General features: G+C 48.3%; 1 protein-coding gene across 1 annotated transcript; it reads right to left on the bottom strand.

The window, feature by feature from the left end:
- Positions 1 to 6505: 6505 nt before the first annotated feature.
- On the bottom strand, positions 6506 to 11869 carry LOC116823801 (protein mono-ADP-ribosyltransferase TIPARP-like). Its single transcript, XM_032778656.2, has 6 exons — positions 11820 to 11869; positions 9388 to 9819; positions 8708 to 8882; positions 8055 to 8242; positions 7699 to 7968; positions 6506 to 6950 (listed from the first exon to the last, which is right to left on the bottom strand). Exons 1-6 carry the CDS (start codon positions 11867 to 11869, stop codon positions 6506 to 6508), a joined length of 1560 nt encoding a protein of 519 aa, XP_032634547.2.
- Between the last annotated feature and the right edge of the window lie 4493 nt (positions 11870 to 16362).

Raw genomic sequence — 16362 nt, 5'->3', positions numbered from 1 at the left:
CCACCCTCATTCCTCACCCAAGGGACACTCACCAAGTTCCTTGGCCTGGGTTTCAGCGGTGCTCCAAACCCACAGCTCTCAGCAGCACTGAAGGTTGGAACACAACATTCCCCGTCACCTCCCTCTCCCAGTGAGGTGGCTCATTCTCTATGTGCTCCTCTGGAGGTTACTACAGTCTCTCTGGAGGGCTGTTTCTTAGTGGCCACTTACATGACTTAATGCTGAGTATATTTAAAATATGTAATAAATGTACTCTGTATTCAGACCTACTGTTTCTCTTGTTGGTTAGCCAGACATCCAGTATAGGATGGAGGGAGTGTGTCCATGACTCATCCCCAGCTGGCACAAGGGTGCTCTAGATATAAACACTACAGACACAGGCAAAGCCCAGAGAGAAGAAGCCAGGACAGAACATGGAGTTGCTTGATCTCCTCCAACTGATAAAGCCAAAGCCTGTTGAGTGCTGGAGCTCCATGGATGGAGTTCTGAAGACTGCAAGAATTGGTACAGAGAACTCAGGTGAGACAGTCTAGGCTCTGGTTGTTGGGATGGGATGATGGGAAAGGAGCAGCTAGGTCAGTGTAGAATTTTCTCCTGCTGTCAGTTGTGCTGGGCATTGCCATTGTCTACCGGTAAACAGAGAGACTAGCCACAGTCAGATGTAGCTGCACTGTTAAGGTGTTTCTCATTTTGTTCAACTCCAACCCATTTACTTACCCTCAATGGCCCCTGAATAACACCTCTCCTTTCCTGGCACTTAACCCTCCTGACACATCTCCCCTTTCGTCTCTCCTTCAGATGAAAACAACTCTGATGCATTCAGGAACACTCCAGTCCCTGGCCCACCCATGTGCAGTTGCTGGAAGCACTGAGGGAGCTGCAGACCCCAGCAGGGAGCCAAATGTGGAACCTCGTGCCAGGAAGAGAAATTGGCACCAGTATAGCGAGTTGCAACTGAGCATTTTGACCTTTTCCTTTGAGAGGCAAATGCACCCAGCCTACGGTGGGATCATTGTGCTGGCCCAGGCCCTGGCCCTCACTGAGAAGCAGGTAAAACCAGCCTTTTCTGGTGGGGAGTCTCCCTCCACTCTCTCAACCTCCCAAAGTCAAGACAAACTGATGCCGTTGCAATTCCTTTAAGGAAGATCAGGGGAGGGAAATGGGGACCAGAGGGGTCATTATCCAGGCTTGCAAATGTGGTAGGTGTCCAGTAACCATTCTCTCAACCCAGAAAGGGATTTCCTGAAGGAGATTTCTGGCCAGTGGAGGTGTGGGGAACCTTTCCATCTTTCTCTTAGTCTTGTACTTTACTCTTTTGCATATTTGCCTCCTACTCTAAAACACACCATGCAATATGACACTGTCCCTATGGGGAGGCAGAGGGAGTATAGTGGGCAGAGAGGAGTAGCTCCCACTTCCGTCAGCATCTCCTTCATCCCTTTCCTTCTGCCCTTCCAGGGGACTATGTGGTTCCACAATCAGCCGAAACAGCACAGGAAGTGCTAATGGAGACAGATCCTCTAGGGGGTGCTTCTGTATGGGGCACCTGAGTCTGAGGGCTCTAGACATACAAACTCCCTAGCACAGGCTCACATGCCCACACCTGAAAGCACAGGTGCCTGGTCACTTTACAGTACAGGGCTGTGAGAGTGACACATTTCTGATTGTCACTAGGGCCTGGATGCCGGTGTCCGTAAGTGTCTGATGGACAGAGTCTAGCCTCTGCCCATAACCCCTATGGAGGGAGATCTCTAAAGCAAGGGAGCTGGGCAGTAGACAGCGAATTGGGGCATCTGACTTTGTGTTAGCCTATTAGTGGATATTGGCAGAGGGAAAAATGGTGACATGGCACAAGGGGTGAGAGGGAGCATTTACTATAGCTGTCCCCAGGCAGTTGTTAGTGCTCCTAGAAAGCTGTGGCCCATCTATTCCATATTAACGCTGGGTTTTGAAATAAGCTGAATGACCCTGGGACAATGCCCGGCTTTCACTAAATACCCATTAGTTAGATATGGGCATGAGTGTCTGAGTTAGAGATCAGGCATTGCTTCAGCATCCAGCAGGGTGGTACTGGGCTGCTGGACACTGCACTGATCCTCAGCAGGTCAGTTCCATGGTACTTTGTACATGAATAAGCCCAATGTCTTGCCTAAATGCCTCCTCACAGGTATTTCCCTTTTGTCCCTTTGCAGTTCCATCCCTCCCTTCCTATGGCCCTTCACCTCAGTGACACTGGGGCACAGTAGCTGCCATGTCCTGCCCCGGAAGTAGCATTTCAGCAGGTGCCACATTCATCGCTGGGACCTCTTCCTTGTGGGATGAGGCTCAGATCTGCCCAGCTTTTGATTCAATCTCTTCTTGTCTCACCAGGTGTGATGAAGTTCTAAATGCAAAGCATGATCTCATCCCGTGCCACACCAGCCCTGCACTTCCAGGCATGATAAGAGATGCAACAGCCTCCCCAGAGAGCAGCAAGCACCAGGAATACCTGGATGGTGGGCAATGACCATCCTTCTTATCCAGAGGTTCAGCACCAGCTTCCTACACTGACTATCTCCAGGGGCAGCTCCTACGATAACACTCAGAGGACTCTCAGCAACCTATGGGCAATTGCCAGAATGAGGCGCAGGGGAGCTGTCACTGCTACTGGATCACTACTGAGCTCTAAAACTGTTACTGTGACTATTAAATCTCTTTACTTTTACCCTCTTGTTACTCTTTTTCTTCACAGCCCTGTTTAAGGATCATAGGCTTCTCTCGAGGTTTGCGGTCACCACCCCTGTCAGCGAAGTAGACACAGAAAAGACACAGACATTTGAAAAACTCCTGCCTTGGCCAGAGAAAAAATAACAGACCCAAGGCAGCTTCCCCTTCGTTACCATATTTGAGAGGGAGTCTTATGCTGTCCCCCATGGCATATGACTGTAAACTCTCTGAGGCTGGGACTGTCTCTTTTTCTGTGCTTGTTCAGAGTGCAGCACCATACGGCCTTAGGCATCCACCATAATCTAGCTGTTTAATAATCAACAAACAGTTTGAGCTTCCACACACAGCAGCTGGCAGCCTGCTTCTACCAGAGATAGTGCTTTAGTGAAGCCGCTACTACGTCAACGGGAGAGCATGAATTGTGCTGGAGGCTGAACATTGTGGGGTCTATGTAGTGTAAAAAACTTATTAGAGTCCCAGAGGGAAGGAATTCCCTGTCTATGCCAGTGAGACCACTTGCACTGGGAGTCAAGCTACCTGCAGTGGCTCAACAGCCTGAGTACCAACCTCAGGACAGACTGTTAGGAAGCAGGGCATAAACCCAACACTGCGTGTGAGTTTTATACTTAGATTTCCCCAACCAGTTATCAAGTGTAAGCTCCTCAAGCACTATAACAGCCTAATCATGGAGTCACAGACAGTCACCTTGGGTACTCCGATCTATTTCGCCACCCTGGTAAGCACACTTTTGTGATAGATCGTCCCTTACACCAAGAATCACAGCAATATTCAGGTCACTCCCAGTCCCAAAGGACCAGCACTTTACCCCAGATCAATTGCACCTTAGATCTCACACCGAAGATGGCACTTGTAGCCAGTCCGATAATAAACCATCTCAAGATTTATTAAATAGGAACAGGAAATAGGAGAGTTATTTACAAGGTTAAAGAAGGTAAACATAGATACACAAATTAGTTCTAATCTTGAGTTTCAAAAGGTAATAGGGCCCTAGAGCTCAGGCTTCAGCCCAAGCCTGGAAGTATACACAGCTTGAAACAGCCCCACAGCCCAAACCCTATGAGCCCGAGTCAGCTAGCATGGGCCAGCCATGGGTATCTAGGTGCTGTGTAGACAGACCCTTAGAATCAAAGACAGTTTACCTGGCTATCAAGTTAACACAAAGTGCTCCTGGCCCTGTATCATCTGCTCCTGCCCCTGTTTCCACTCCTGGCTATCCATTCTCTGTCTTTCATTTATAGTCTCTCCATGTTTTCTGCTTGCTATCAGCTGCATCAGATGAATCTACCCCCCTGAACTTGTCTTCCTTACTCCTCCTGGTTCATCTCCTTATCACGCACAGCTGCCAGTGTGCAGGTGGAAACCCTCAAGGGCACATCTGCAGAAGCTAAAGAAACAGTGGACGAGGCATTATTGTGAGTGTGCTCACAGCCTTGATACAGACAAGTTAGATGCACCACTTTCTCACTTTCCCTTGGCAGTCACACAGAACAGCAAGAGCCCTAATCATGGTGGCCTTGGGGTGGAGGGGCAAGATGGAACAAAGGGTGAAGGGGAGGAGTTCCAAGTGGTATCAATACAAGCGCCTAGGGCCACTATTCTGAATATTGGCCCCGTTTTCCACGTGCAGGGGTGATAGCAGCTGATATCTCACTTCTGAGAGTAACTGAGGCTGAAAGGGAACAGCTCCTGCATGTGTGTGGCTACAGACTGGTTCCGCATGCTGCATGCCTGTGTGCTTCTTTGGTGTCTGCAGAGGTAATTGCTGAATGGCAAGGCAAAGTTTCCTACCACGGGGGAAGAAATAAGGCTTACATCCTAAGGAACCTTCAGCAGAGGATTGGCAAGTACCTCCAGGAAAGTTTCCTGGAGATCTCTATGGAGAATTCCCAGGAAATCCCAATGTGCATCAACAAAGTTTTCCTAAGTGCCCCCTCTGCCTAGCTGCATGGGGGAATGACAAGCAGATGCAAACCATGCTAGTGTTGGTTATTTCTATCTCTCTCCTATACTGGAACAAACAAACAGAAATAGAGCGCTTCCTTGTGTCCCCCTGCAATATCAAAGTACAATGAGTACTTACACCTCCTGGAGGCCTCTCAGAGCGACATAAGAAACACAGTGTCCGTCCTTCTAACTACATCACTGAAAGCTCCATGCCACTCGTCGAGGAGGTTTTATGATGTCAGTGGAGCAGTAGAGTTAAATCAGCCGGAGAAGCATTTCAGTGTGTACACCTCCACTGTTTTGTTGATGAAAGCTGACTTTTGTTGACAAAACTGTGTAGTGTCCTAAGTGTGTTAGCTTTTAGATACCTGACTTGACACTTTAAGAGGATGCTGACTTTCCAAAAGTGCTGAGCCACTGCTCTGTGAAAATCAGATCTCTTTTAAAAAAGGTGTCACCTGCAGAGCACCCAGGTCAGTCCCTTTTGAAAATGTAGGCCTCAAATCCATGTTTTGGCACTTAATCATGATGGGAGAATTTTTAGAGATACCGAGTACCCACAACTTACCTTGAACTCCCAGTCACTTGGTCCTGCTCAATGTGTGTGGTTGAGGGGGGAACACACTGGGCTGGGCTAGATGACTTCTGGAGGTTCCTCCCAGCTATATATTTCTGTGATTCTACATAGGGTAACTTCCTAGACAACATTAATTGTGATTGCTGGGGTATTAAATCAAATTAATTGGTCTAATTAACCAAGTGTTAGATAATGTAGATCACACTGACATTGTGCAGTAAACAACATTCTTAGCTCTTTAATTTTAAAGACAAGAAAAATAACGTAAAGTATAAGGCAAGTGATCTCAAATTATGAAGACAAGGAAACTCAGCAAAGAAAGTAACTCAGTAATTATGCTAATAATACAGTGTGAATTAAACAGTTATTGCTTACATGAATAAATGAGCAATCCGCAGGTTCTCAGGTATTGGGACATATTAACTCACTAACAACTGGCCAATTCATAGGTCCCAAAAACTGAGGATCACAGGAGGTTTCCTGCAGGGGCAGGTGACATGTTGTCATTGGGAGCAAGGCCTGAGCAGACAGAAACTTCCCCTGATGCTGGGATTTCATGCAACAGACTAGACACAGCAGATGCTTACAGCCACTGTGCCTCCATATAACACACTTAAATGTTAAATAATTACAAGCACAGGAGAGCGCTGTGACCCATGGCGAGGTTCGAACAATACTTCTAAATTAGTTTTACACCAGAAAACTTAGCAAACACGACAGCAAGCCACTGTGCAAACAACTTTTGCCAAACCAATTACCCCCAGGCTGAAGGCCCCTTTGGAAGGTGGAAGAGAAGGCGAGTCATAAACAAAGTGGCGACTTTCTGTGAATCACATACTGTAGTTCACAAAAGCAATGAGAGTTCATGGAGGGTGATGGCTCGTATAGTGTAACAGAGCAATCTCCAGGCCAGAGCTTGGAGCAGTGTCTGACAGCACTGCCTGCAGGGATGTGTGTATTTGGATAGACAGTGAAGGTGAAGTTGAACACAGGGTGGGTAAATCTGGTGGAGACTGAATAGGATGAGGTGGGACAGAGCTCTTTTGAAACTAGCTGGCCTTGTTTTCCACATACCCTGGCAGGGTCACAGCTGCTGCTCAGAGTGGATGCAGAGTAGGCTTTTACAGAGCAGGTTGCATAGGAAGAATGAAAGTGACAACAAAAAGCGACCCCCCTCCCCAAAGGGGGAAGTGGAGCCTGATCAGAAAAGCTGCATCAGCAATCTTTCCTAATGAGCAGCTCATCTCCCTTGCACTATCAGCCATCCACTGCCACAGGGTCAGAGAGCATCTTATAGCTGATCAGGAAGTAGGGGTAGCACTGGCAGTTGTCAGAGATCACATACACTTGGGTATTGCTTTTGCTGTTGACCCAGGAGTTGTAGAGCTGCCCACCAGGCACCATGGGCAGGGGGTGTCGGAAAAGTTTATGCCCAACAGCAGTCTTGCCCACCAGCACCTTGGCCAGGAACATGTAGCGTAGCCCGGCCTTGCTCGCCTGGCCGTGGCGGTGTGAATAGATGGCACTCTTGGAGAAATAGCAGCCCCTGCCGTAGATGGGGGCATGCAGCCTTGAGAAGCTGGGGTCAAAGTTCTTCTGGCAGATGGGCTCCAGGAAGTCAGCAGCGCTCCCATAGAAGAGATGCTTCTCCAGCTGCTGTTTTTCCTGCAGTGAACATGCATGGGACATGATGGCCTTCTGCCTGAATGAGACACAAAGGGGAAAAAGAGCAGGCTTAGATCCTGCCCAGAGGGGATGTTTGGGGAAACGTAGAGGCCTAATTCTCCCCAATCACCTCTATCTCCACTTATTCAATAGATAAAGGCCAAAAGCTTGAACAGCAAAGAGTAGGGGATCAGTCTTCTCCCCCTCCCCTCCCAGCCCTCAAGGATCCATTCAACAATGACACACTAGTGCATCCAATGTCACTTGACCACATTAAGATCTGCCCACCACTGCACAAATATTCACATTCAAGTGCACTATCTGTGCACCAGGGCACATGCATGCACCCTGCAAACAAACTTATGCAGCCCAGTGCACTAGGATCCATGCACTCATTCCCAAGGATGCATCCAAATATGCAAACTCTGAATTGCTAGACAAGAGGCAATCACGCTCACACTGGTGTGCTAAAATCCCCACCTGAGGCAACAAGCACTAATATTCACACCTTAGCACACTAGCTCCTTCAGTCATACTCCTGTGAGTGCACACCTTAGTGCACTAGCTCCAGGGCTCATGCTCCTAGGCTTCCAACACTACGGGTTCTGCACCCTAAAGTACTGACATTAGGTTTTACCCTTCCTGCCTGGAGCATGGTGAGCTCCACAAGTGCAGGCACTAGCTCCAACATTCCCCCTCTGGCACTTCTGGGCACTAGCGCTGGGATTCTCACACACACACATACACACACACTCACAATATCCCCACAACATTTCTCTTTATACCTGGTGTATTTTTTCCAGAGACCATCATTCCGGATTCGGTAAATCCCCAGCACCAGTGTCTGTTCCTCTGAGAGAGACTGATGGAAGAGAGCACAAACTCTGTGGTACGCAACCTCTGTTGGTAACACCTCCATCTTCAGGAAAGCCTGGCCATCTGGTGGCTTCGGGACCCAGGCAGCAGGGTAGGAGCCACAGTACCCATCCTTCGGATTCTCCCCGAGGACGTCAGAAGTGGAAGGAACTGTTCCCTGGGGTCTCCTCGGGAGCGTCCTAGGGAGATAGTGAGACTAGAATTAATCTCCTCTGAATGCTGCTTACATTCCTTTAGGACCATGGTTTCCAGGACAGTCACTTACATCAGATGTGGCACCATACTGAGGAGGGGGCGGTAGGCAGGCCGGCGCTGGACCAGGTGGACGTATCCCTTATCCCGGTTCCGTTGCACACGGCGCTTCAGATCCACAATGAAGAAGTGGCCCTGGCGTTCAAAGGTGTAGCTGTCTTTGTCTTGCTCATAGGCAGCAAGGAGACCTTGGGAGATGGACTGAGGGGGAAAGGAAGAGAAGGTATACAGTGAAAGTGCTCCAAAGAGGAAAGCCAAGGACCCCCACACACTGCTCCTTAGGCTGCCAGCTTTATCAATAATTCTTTAGATAGCTGGGGAAGCCAGAGGCAAAGATCTGCCAGCATCCAGCCTCTCTTCATCTTGACTAACTATGACTTTTCCCTATAGCATCCTTTAGACTTTTCAGCCTGGTTTTCCCTCAGGCCATAGCTGAGAAACATCTTTCTCTTCCTGCCGACGAAGGCTCCTTCCCCATCCTCAGCATCTCCCCTCCAGACACCTTCTCTCCTCTGTCTGTGCCCCTCAGTGTGTCTCCCCCTTTGCTGTTGTTTTTGGTTTAACTACAGTATGTAATTCCTTTGTGTACCTCAGTGAGGCATTTCTGGGGCAACGCACTGTATGATATATATGACGCAGGTTGGACTGCCGTTCCATTTTCCTCACCTCCTCATACTTTATCCAATTGCCATTGCTTTTCCAATAGGCCTCCCACTCTGTGGGGAAGTGGGGGTTCTCCTTTGGATCAGAGGTGTTGGAAAGTCGCCGCACTTTGTCATAGGGTCCGACGAAGCAAACCAGCTTCATGGAGTGCAGGAAAATGCTCCCAACACCACCACCTCTGTGAGCAGGAAAAGGATACAATAAATAATTATTCCTCCATTACCTCCTACCTGGAGTAGTTAGGAGCTTCCCCTGCACCCAGTGCTTCTGCCCAGTTCCCTACAGCACCTCCTGCTGAGAAAGGCTAAGACAGCAGTAGGGTGGGAGCTCCTGGCAGCCAGCACTCTGGCTTACACCATAGCTCTCAATTTGGGATCCACACCTCTAGCGCAAATTATCCCTTCTGTAACCTTAGTTCCTTGAATCTCTTTCTAATGTAAAATAATTTTCAACAAGGAAAGTGAGGGGAGTCCCACACATGTGGAGCATAAAGGATTTGGGGAGTGGAATGAATGAAAGTGGAGACAATGTGCGAGGTATTCCCTATGCTGATGCTGCATCCCAGATTGGGGCAGGGACTTGAGACACCATGAGCTCCTTACACCCAGCACTGAACCCACTGTTTCCTACAGCTCCTCCTGCTGGTAGATTCCAGGACTGGAGTTTGGCTTTCCATCACTTACTTGTCCACAAACTTAATCTGCTCTTTTCCAGTGTCGCAGTAAAGTTTCTCTAGGTGCCGCTGAGCTGACTCACTAACACTCTGCCAGGCTTTGCTCTCCCTCCGCCTAATCTGCCAATGGTAGGGATAGCGGGTGTGGTGGAGGGGGCAGCTGTCCCCTTGGGTGCAGCCCCCCAGCAGGAAGCAGTCGCAGATCTTAATTTCATCTCTTGGATGAATGTGAAATCTGATCCCATTGTCACCATTCAGATACTTGGAGGCCTCCTCAGGGCTCTGGGAGCTCTCTCCCTTGACCATGCACCTACGTTTTTGGGGCGGGCTGTTGGGAATGGTACTTTTGGTGGCTGAAGAAGCAGACGTCTGAGGGGAGTCAGAGCGCTCTTCATGGAAGGAATCCAACTCCTGGGAGAAAGAGTAATTTTGAAATGTAATACTGAGGCCCAGAGTAGCTCAAGGCAGGGCCTCTAGCTTGAACACCCCACTCCTACTCTGCATGCACTGCTGCCACAATGAGGCCTCTCCTCTGATATATCTCAATAAACCACACACACACAGTGCTCCCCAGGGACCCCAACTCCTCTTCACACCCTTAACTCACACACACAGTGCTCTCCAGTGGGACCCTATCCCAATATACATAAAGGTAACTTGGCCCTAAATCCACAGGATGAGACACCCTTATCAGGGACTTTAACCTCTCTCTCAGCACAAATATAGCTCCCTCCCATGGGACCCCCAACCCTGCCCCCCAGAGATCTTTTCCTCTCCTGGAGGAATTGATTCTCAGCGTGGCACAGCCTCTGCCAGGCACTGTTCCCCATAGAGATTCCCATTGACAAACACCTGCTGGGGCTGACTGTGAGAGGCACTTATCGTTCTGAGTGGGCCTGGTAGCCCTGTGGAATTATTCTGCCCCATCCCTCTCCCTGTGGCTCAGGCTGCAGCAACCCCTCCCAAACGCCTGGCTTGTGTCTTGCTGCGTCTCTTTGAATATGAGGATTCCGCACTGTGTAGGAACAAGGGGTTTAGAACATTGGGACTTGCTCTGGGCTGATTGGTGGAAAAGGGGGGGTCCTCTGCTCTGATTGGTGGGTTTAAATTTAGTGTTTAATAGGTGTAAAAAGAGATAGGAGCAAAACTTGATCCTACTTTTCTTGTGATTGGGCAGGAGGGTAAAGTCCAACTCTACCTTATGTATATTAAAATGAAGTGTAGAGTCTAAAGAAGCATTACACGCCTCTCTCTGTTACATATCAAAAGATTTAATACAGTCCCACGTGTATATTAATGACGGGAGGAGCATAAGCAAGCACCTCTCTTCCCCTCTACTAAGTATTCAGTGGACTAGTATAATCTACACATCCCAACTACTACCATCACCATCAAACATTAAGGAGTCTGGTAAAATACTTTTTCCCACTGGGACATATTGTCTGGGGATTGTATAGTACTCCAGACCCCTGACGAGTAACAAGGATGGGTAAAGCTAAAGCGCACAAGGGAAGGGACCCGCGGTGGAAATGGGATTTGAGGATTATACTGTCAGTAGTTTCAGCCCCAAAAAGGTAGGTTTTGTAGAGCTAGATTATATTTCAATATAAAAATGGTTGTAGGGACTTGTAAAAGGGAGGAAGGAGAAGAGTTTTACAAAAGCCAATATGAACAAAATTAAAACACAGGTAATGAGAAGAGAGAATACTTTCATTTACTTTAAACATGTGGTTAACGTCAGATGACCAGAGAGTGAAACTGCCCCAGAGCAGAAATGAAATTGACCTCATGTAGGGTCATTCTCCAAGATGAGTGAGGGGCAAAGGGTAAACAAACAGCATAAAGAGGGAGGAGAGAAATACATTAATTTTTCTTACATTTCTTTCAGCATTAATAGCTTAAGGGGATAGTTATAACATAAGGAAAGAATTATTTGTATCCTGATACCATCCCTTTAAATAATGCATTGACTGCTAGAGCCTTATTTAACTGCTTCCTGTTTGCTTTTTTAGGCCTCAGCTTTGCTTGTTGTGTAAAGTTCGAATGAAATATTCTGTATCTCTCCACTCATTTGTGTCTGTCTATCACCTTGATGGACCAGCAACATGGGGAGAAGTTATTTAACTGGTTCTATTTTCAAACCAGAGGATTCTGAAAACAGTGATGTCACAATTCAGCATAGTGACCTCACGGGGTATTTGTGATGGCATTCGTGCTATAAGGCAACTCAAATTCTTACTCATAGTTTTCCTGGTGCTTGGAGTTTCCAGCAAATTTTGCTGCAACTATCATTTTTATCATGGAAAAGTGAGGAAACAAATCAAAATTGCTCTGAGTTTATTGAGGGTTTTGTGCTTTCAAATCAGCACATTTAAAAGAGGGGGTCATCCAAGGAGGCACAAAGAGCACTCTGTGAAAACTGAGTCCACAGATGCCAATTACCGGTCAGGAGGGCACCAGTTTGAGGTAGGGATGTCTACAGGGGGTACCATGGTGTACGGCAACACATAATATGCTGCAGGGCTCTGTGATCAAGATGGTGAGTGTACTCAGGCTCACAGAGGGATTTGAAAAGCAGCGCTTCCCAAACCATGCTGGACATAGGCTCATTCTGTACGCATGCCATCAGCACAATGAGTTAGTTAATAGAAAATCTACTGCTCCATTGTGATGCAAGCTGTGGTGGACCACTGCAGACAGTTCTTGGATGTCTGCAAGGGTTGCTGGTAAAGGGTATGATGTCAGAAGTTTTTAAGCCTGATTTTTTTTAGGCATGGACCTAATGGCACACTCTTCTGTCCTCACAACATTCACATCTGCAGTCCCTACAGGTATTTTGGGAACTGTAGTGGGGTGGTCACCTGCTCCTACCCTGAGGGGTTCAAAAACAGCCCTGGGAGAGGGCTGTGCCTGGGGCAAGAAGCCTGGGCTGATTAGGGAAAGTAGGCTCAGCTGTTGCCAAGCCCCAGTCAGGCCCAGCTGGCCCCTATAAGAGGCAGTGAGACAGGAGCCCAGTCAGTCTACCTCTGCCTGTAGAGGGAGAAGGGTCTGGCTGCAAGGTGCTAAGTAAGGAATCTAGATTTGGAGCAGGGCTGGGGAAGGGCCAGAGGAGCTGGGAGCTCTGGCCTAGGAAAGCCCCAAGCTGCAGGCCTGGTAAGGTTTATTAAGTACTGGGTTACAGGGGCAGCCCACAGGTAGGCAGAAGCAACAGGTCCAAACCCCTTTGCCTGTGATGAGTGGCTTATATTGCAGTCTGCCCCAGGGAACGGGGGCTAGTTGGTGACTGGCAGTACCTCATGACTGACGCAAAGTGGAGATAGTGGGTGGGGGTTCCCCTGGGAGGGGAAGACCCAGAACTGTGGAGGTACTGCCAGGGGGCAGCACCCAGTTAAAGGGGCACTGGGATCCTGGGAGGGACACAGGGGGGCAGAGTGAGGTAGTGAATCACTGGCTGACAGAGGGCACTCCTGGGTCGAAGAGAGAATTCCTGGAGATGACCAGCAGGAGGCTGGGGACCTTGCATCTTCACTGCTTCCCTGGTAACAAGCCATACATAGACTCAACAAAGCCAGGTGGACAGAGGTTTAACTACATGCTGGATAGTGATGGAGCATAGCTTTGGCCAGCTTAAAATGAACCAGAGAGTCAGAGATTTAAAGGCCAGAAGGGGCCATTCCATCACTTAATGTGACCTTCTTGTGCCCACCTACACATGGTGATATTGGTGTTACAATAACTGCATGCTGCAGTCTCTACAATCTCTGTGAAGGTGGGACAATATAGGTGACCACATATGGGTTGAGCTGGCTGCATTCCTTGCTGCAAATGTTCAGCATCTAGAAAGCTCTACTTTTTCCAACCACAAATTAAATGCAGACCCCATAGTCCTTTAGAGACAAAGCCAGAGAGGAAGAGAAGAGGGAAATTGTTGTGGTGTTTGGTTTCCTAAGCACTAAAAAGGGGAATGTCTTTCCCTCTTCCATGGCTAAAGAGAGGAGAATGATGCAGGGCTACAGTTCAAGGTGCGGGGGCGGACAAGCTAAGCAGAGGGTGCCTATATTCCCTGTATGACGCAGAGCCATCACTCAGATTCATTTTAACTCTCTACCACTCAGATGCCAATTAAAACAATTGCAGAATCTTGGATCAGCCACAAAATGGAATTATAGAATCATAGACTTGTAACAATGTAGGGCTGGAAGGAACCTTAACAGGTCAACTATTACATCCCCCTGCGCTGTGCTCATCTTCTTTTCCTTTACATTTGCGATCTCTTACCAGGAAGGATACCGTTCCGTTGGAGTCTCTGCCCATTTTAGAATGATTTGGCCAGCTGCTGGGAAAGCTCTTCCTTTATAGGCCACCCCCAGGCCTTAAAAAACGGAGCCAAATTCTTCTGCACCTGCTGAGAAAACTTTGCTGCCTATAGATTCATCTTTGAGTCATTGTCTGCTGGGACGTGGCACAATGCCTGGTACTCGGAAAAGTTTTGGATGAAGGATTCCCATCCAAAGGCCTTTTCCAGCTGAAGGTCAGAAGAGAACAAACAAAAGAACATAATTTAAAATACAATTTCCTTCCCTAGTATTTTAGGACATTCTTCCTGTACAATGAGTAGGTCTTTCGCTGCTGGGTGGAGCAGGCTCTGATCTTCACTTTGAATATTTTTCTTTTCTTTTCTACAAATGTGGCTGTCTGAAAAATTCTAAGTACATGTACAAAAATTAGAATAACTCTTGTAGTGGGGCGGACTGCCCCACTCCCTGTGAGAGTGGGCTGTGGAAGGCCAGGGAGCCTGTGCAGCCCAGGAGCCAATCAGAGAAGGGCTTGTTGTGAGCCAATCAGGGCCCAGATTGTAGACAGCCAATCAGGGCCAGGCTCAGAGGTATATAAAGGCTGCACAGAGCAGGAGCAGTCAGTCTGTCCCAGGCCTTCAACAGGGGAAGGTCAGTTTCCAGGGGGGAGACTAGCACCGTGGCCAGTGCAGTGCTGGGCAGGCTCAGGGAGGCTAGAAACCTCTAGCCCCTAGCCGCCAGGCTGCAGGCCTTGAGGGAAAGGGCCTAGTGGGTGCAAGGGTCCGTAGGGGAAGCAGCCCAGGGAAACAGACGGAGGAGGAAAAGGAGGAGGACAGCGAGGCTAACGCCAGAGGGTCCCTGGGCCGGGACCTAGAGTAGAGTGCAGGCGTGGGTCCCCCCCCCCACCCCCTTCTGCCTCCTTGCAGTACATCCAGCCACTAGCCGTAGAGACCACGCCAGATCCCTGCCAAGAGGGATTAGACTTGGAGGGCGGGTGGTTGCATATAAAGGCTGGAATGTGGGACTGCTGATGATTGATCACCGGAAGGAGGTGCCAATGGACTAAGGGGCACTCCCGGAGGGCAGTGGCCTCGAAGAGGACGCTGCCGAGCTGGGAGCAACGTGGGTCCAGAGACACCAACCACGGGCAGAACAACGGATGGGACACCACCAGGAGGGGACGCTCCACTTGACAGAGCTAATTCCCAGAGTCACCAGCAGGAGGCGCCAGGTGGTGAGTCCCCAACCCGTTTACACTTTTTAGCACTATTAAACTAGTTAGCAAACCTTTCTGTGAAGAGCTCTATTTGCTGTTTTAATTCTATATATTCATATGAAAACACACACAAAGATAGCTTGTTTATATAACATCTTTCATCCTGATGGATCTCACTGTACTTTACAAAATACCTACCCATCCCACTTTGCACAACACCCATCCCTCTATGCATACACGCACACACACACACAGAGTCATGGTGGAATCCCTTCTCCTGTCACTGAAATGCAGGCATCTCTGAGATAGAACACATCTCTTTGTAGAGCATCACTCCAGTTCATACTTTAGGCCAGAAAAAGATGCAGAAGACTATTTACACTGCAGGGTGAATGACAGCAGAACAGGAAGTTGGCAAGGACAATCGGAGTTAATATAGTCTTGCAAAGACAGCCATGGTAGGCTTAGGACATGATTTTAAAATCTTCTGACTTTGTGAGTTCCTGTTAATGTTTACATATCTGTTGGGTAGACGCAAAGATGATTGGTTTTGTATGTGAATTTGATACTATGTACTCACAAGTAAGTATGGGCACAAATGTATGTAATATTGCACCAGTAAAATTGGAGGTCAGGTTTAATTAATTACCCAGGGTCCCAGGCTTGTATTGCCTGCACTGAAGACGATGGTGCTGTGGTTTCACTGCTATTGGTACCCACACTAGCTAAATTAAAGCTAGCTCAGGTATGTCTATATGTGCTGCAATCACACAACCTGATGCAATGTAGACATGCACACTGTTTTAGCCGATGAGCTGTGCTAACTTAGGTTGTAGTCTATAGGTACGTCTACACAGCAACTAGACTATGGTGGCTGACCCATGCCAGCAGACCTGGGCTCACGGGATTAGGGCTGCAGGACTGTTTCACCTCTGCATAGATGTCTGGGCTTGGGCTGGAGCTTGGGCTCTAGGACCCTGCAGGGTAGGAGAGTCCCGAAGCTTGGGCTGGAGCCAAGGCCATCTAGTTGTTGTGTAGCCATGCCCTGTACCTCCAAAAGGGACCAGCCAAATCAAGTGAAAAGCTCCACCACACTCAAGGAAAGGGGTTGTGTGTGCGGCTGCATGGAAGGGATGCAAGTTAGGGGCAACACATGGGTTATCACTCAAGATAATTCTGCAGTGAAGACAAGCCCTCAGCGTATCTGACCCCTGTCTACCTTTTAGTTAAAGTTGTTTGCTTTCCAAACAAGAACATCTTTTCAGTCTTTGTTCATATGAGAGAACAGGGATCAACTAGCTTGTCTGAGCGCAGCGCTGCAAACAAAGAGAGACAATGATCATCTTTCCTCGGGCAACATTTCTTCTGCCTTCAGAGATTGTAGAGATATGGAGACCAGCTTAGCTAAGAATAGCTTAGCTGCAAACCCACTGAAAGCAGTTAGAGATGACTGCCGTCTTTGATAAGGAAACAA

Source organism: Chelonoidis abingdonii, chromosome 1, assembly GCF_003597395.2.
Source record: "Chelonoidis abingdonii isolate Lonesome George chromosome 1, CheloAbing_2.0, whole genome shotgun sequence".
NCBI lineage: Eukaryota > Metazoa > Chordata > Testudines > Testudinidae > Chelonoidis > Chelonoidis abingdonii.
Note: the sequence above shows the minus strand (reverse complement) of the source record. Positions and strands in the feature narration are given on the sequence as shown.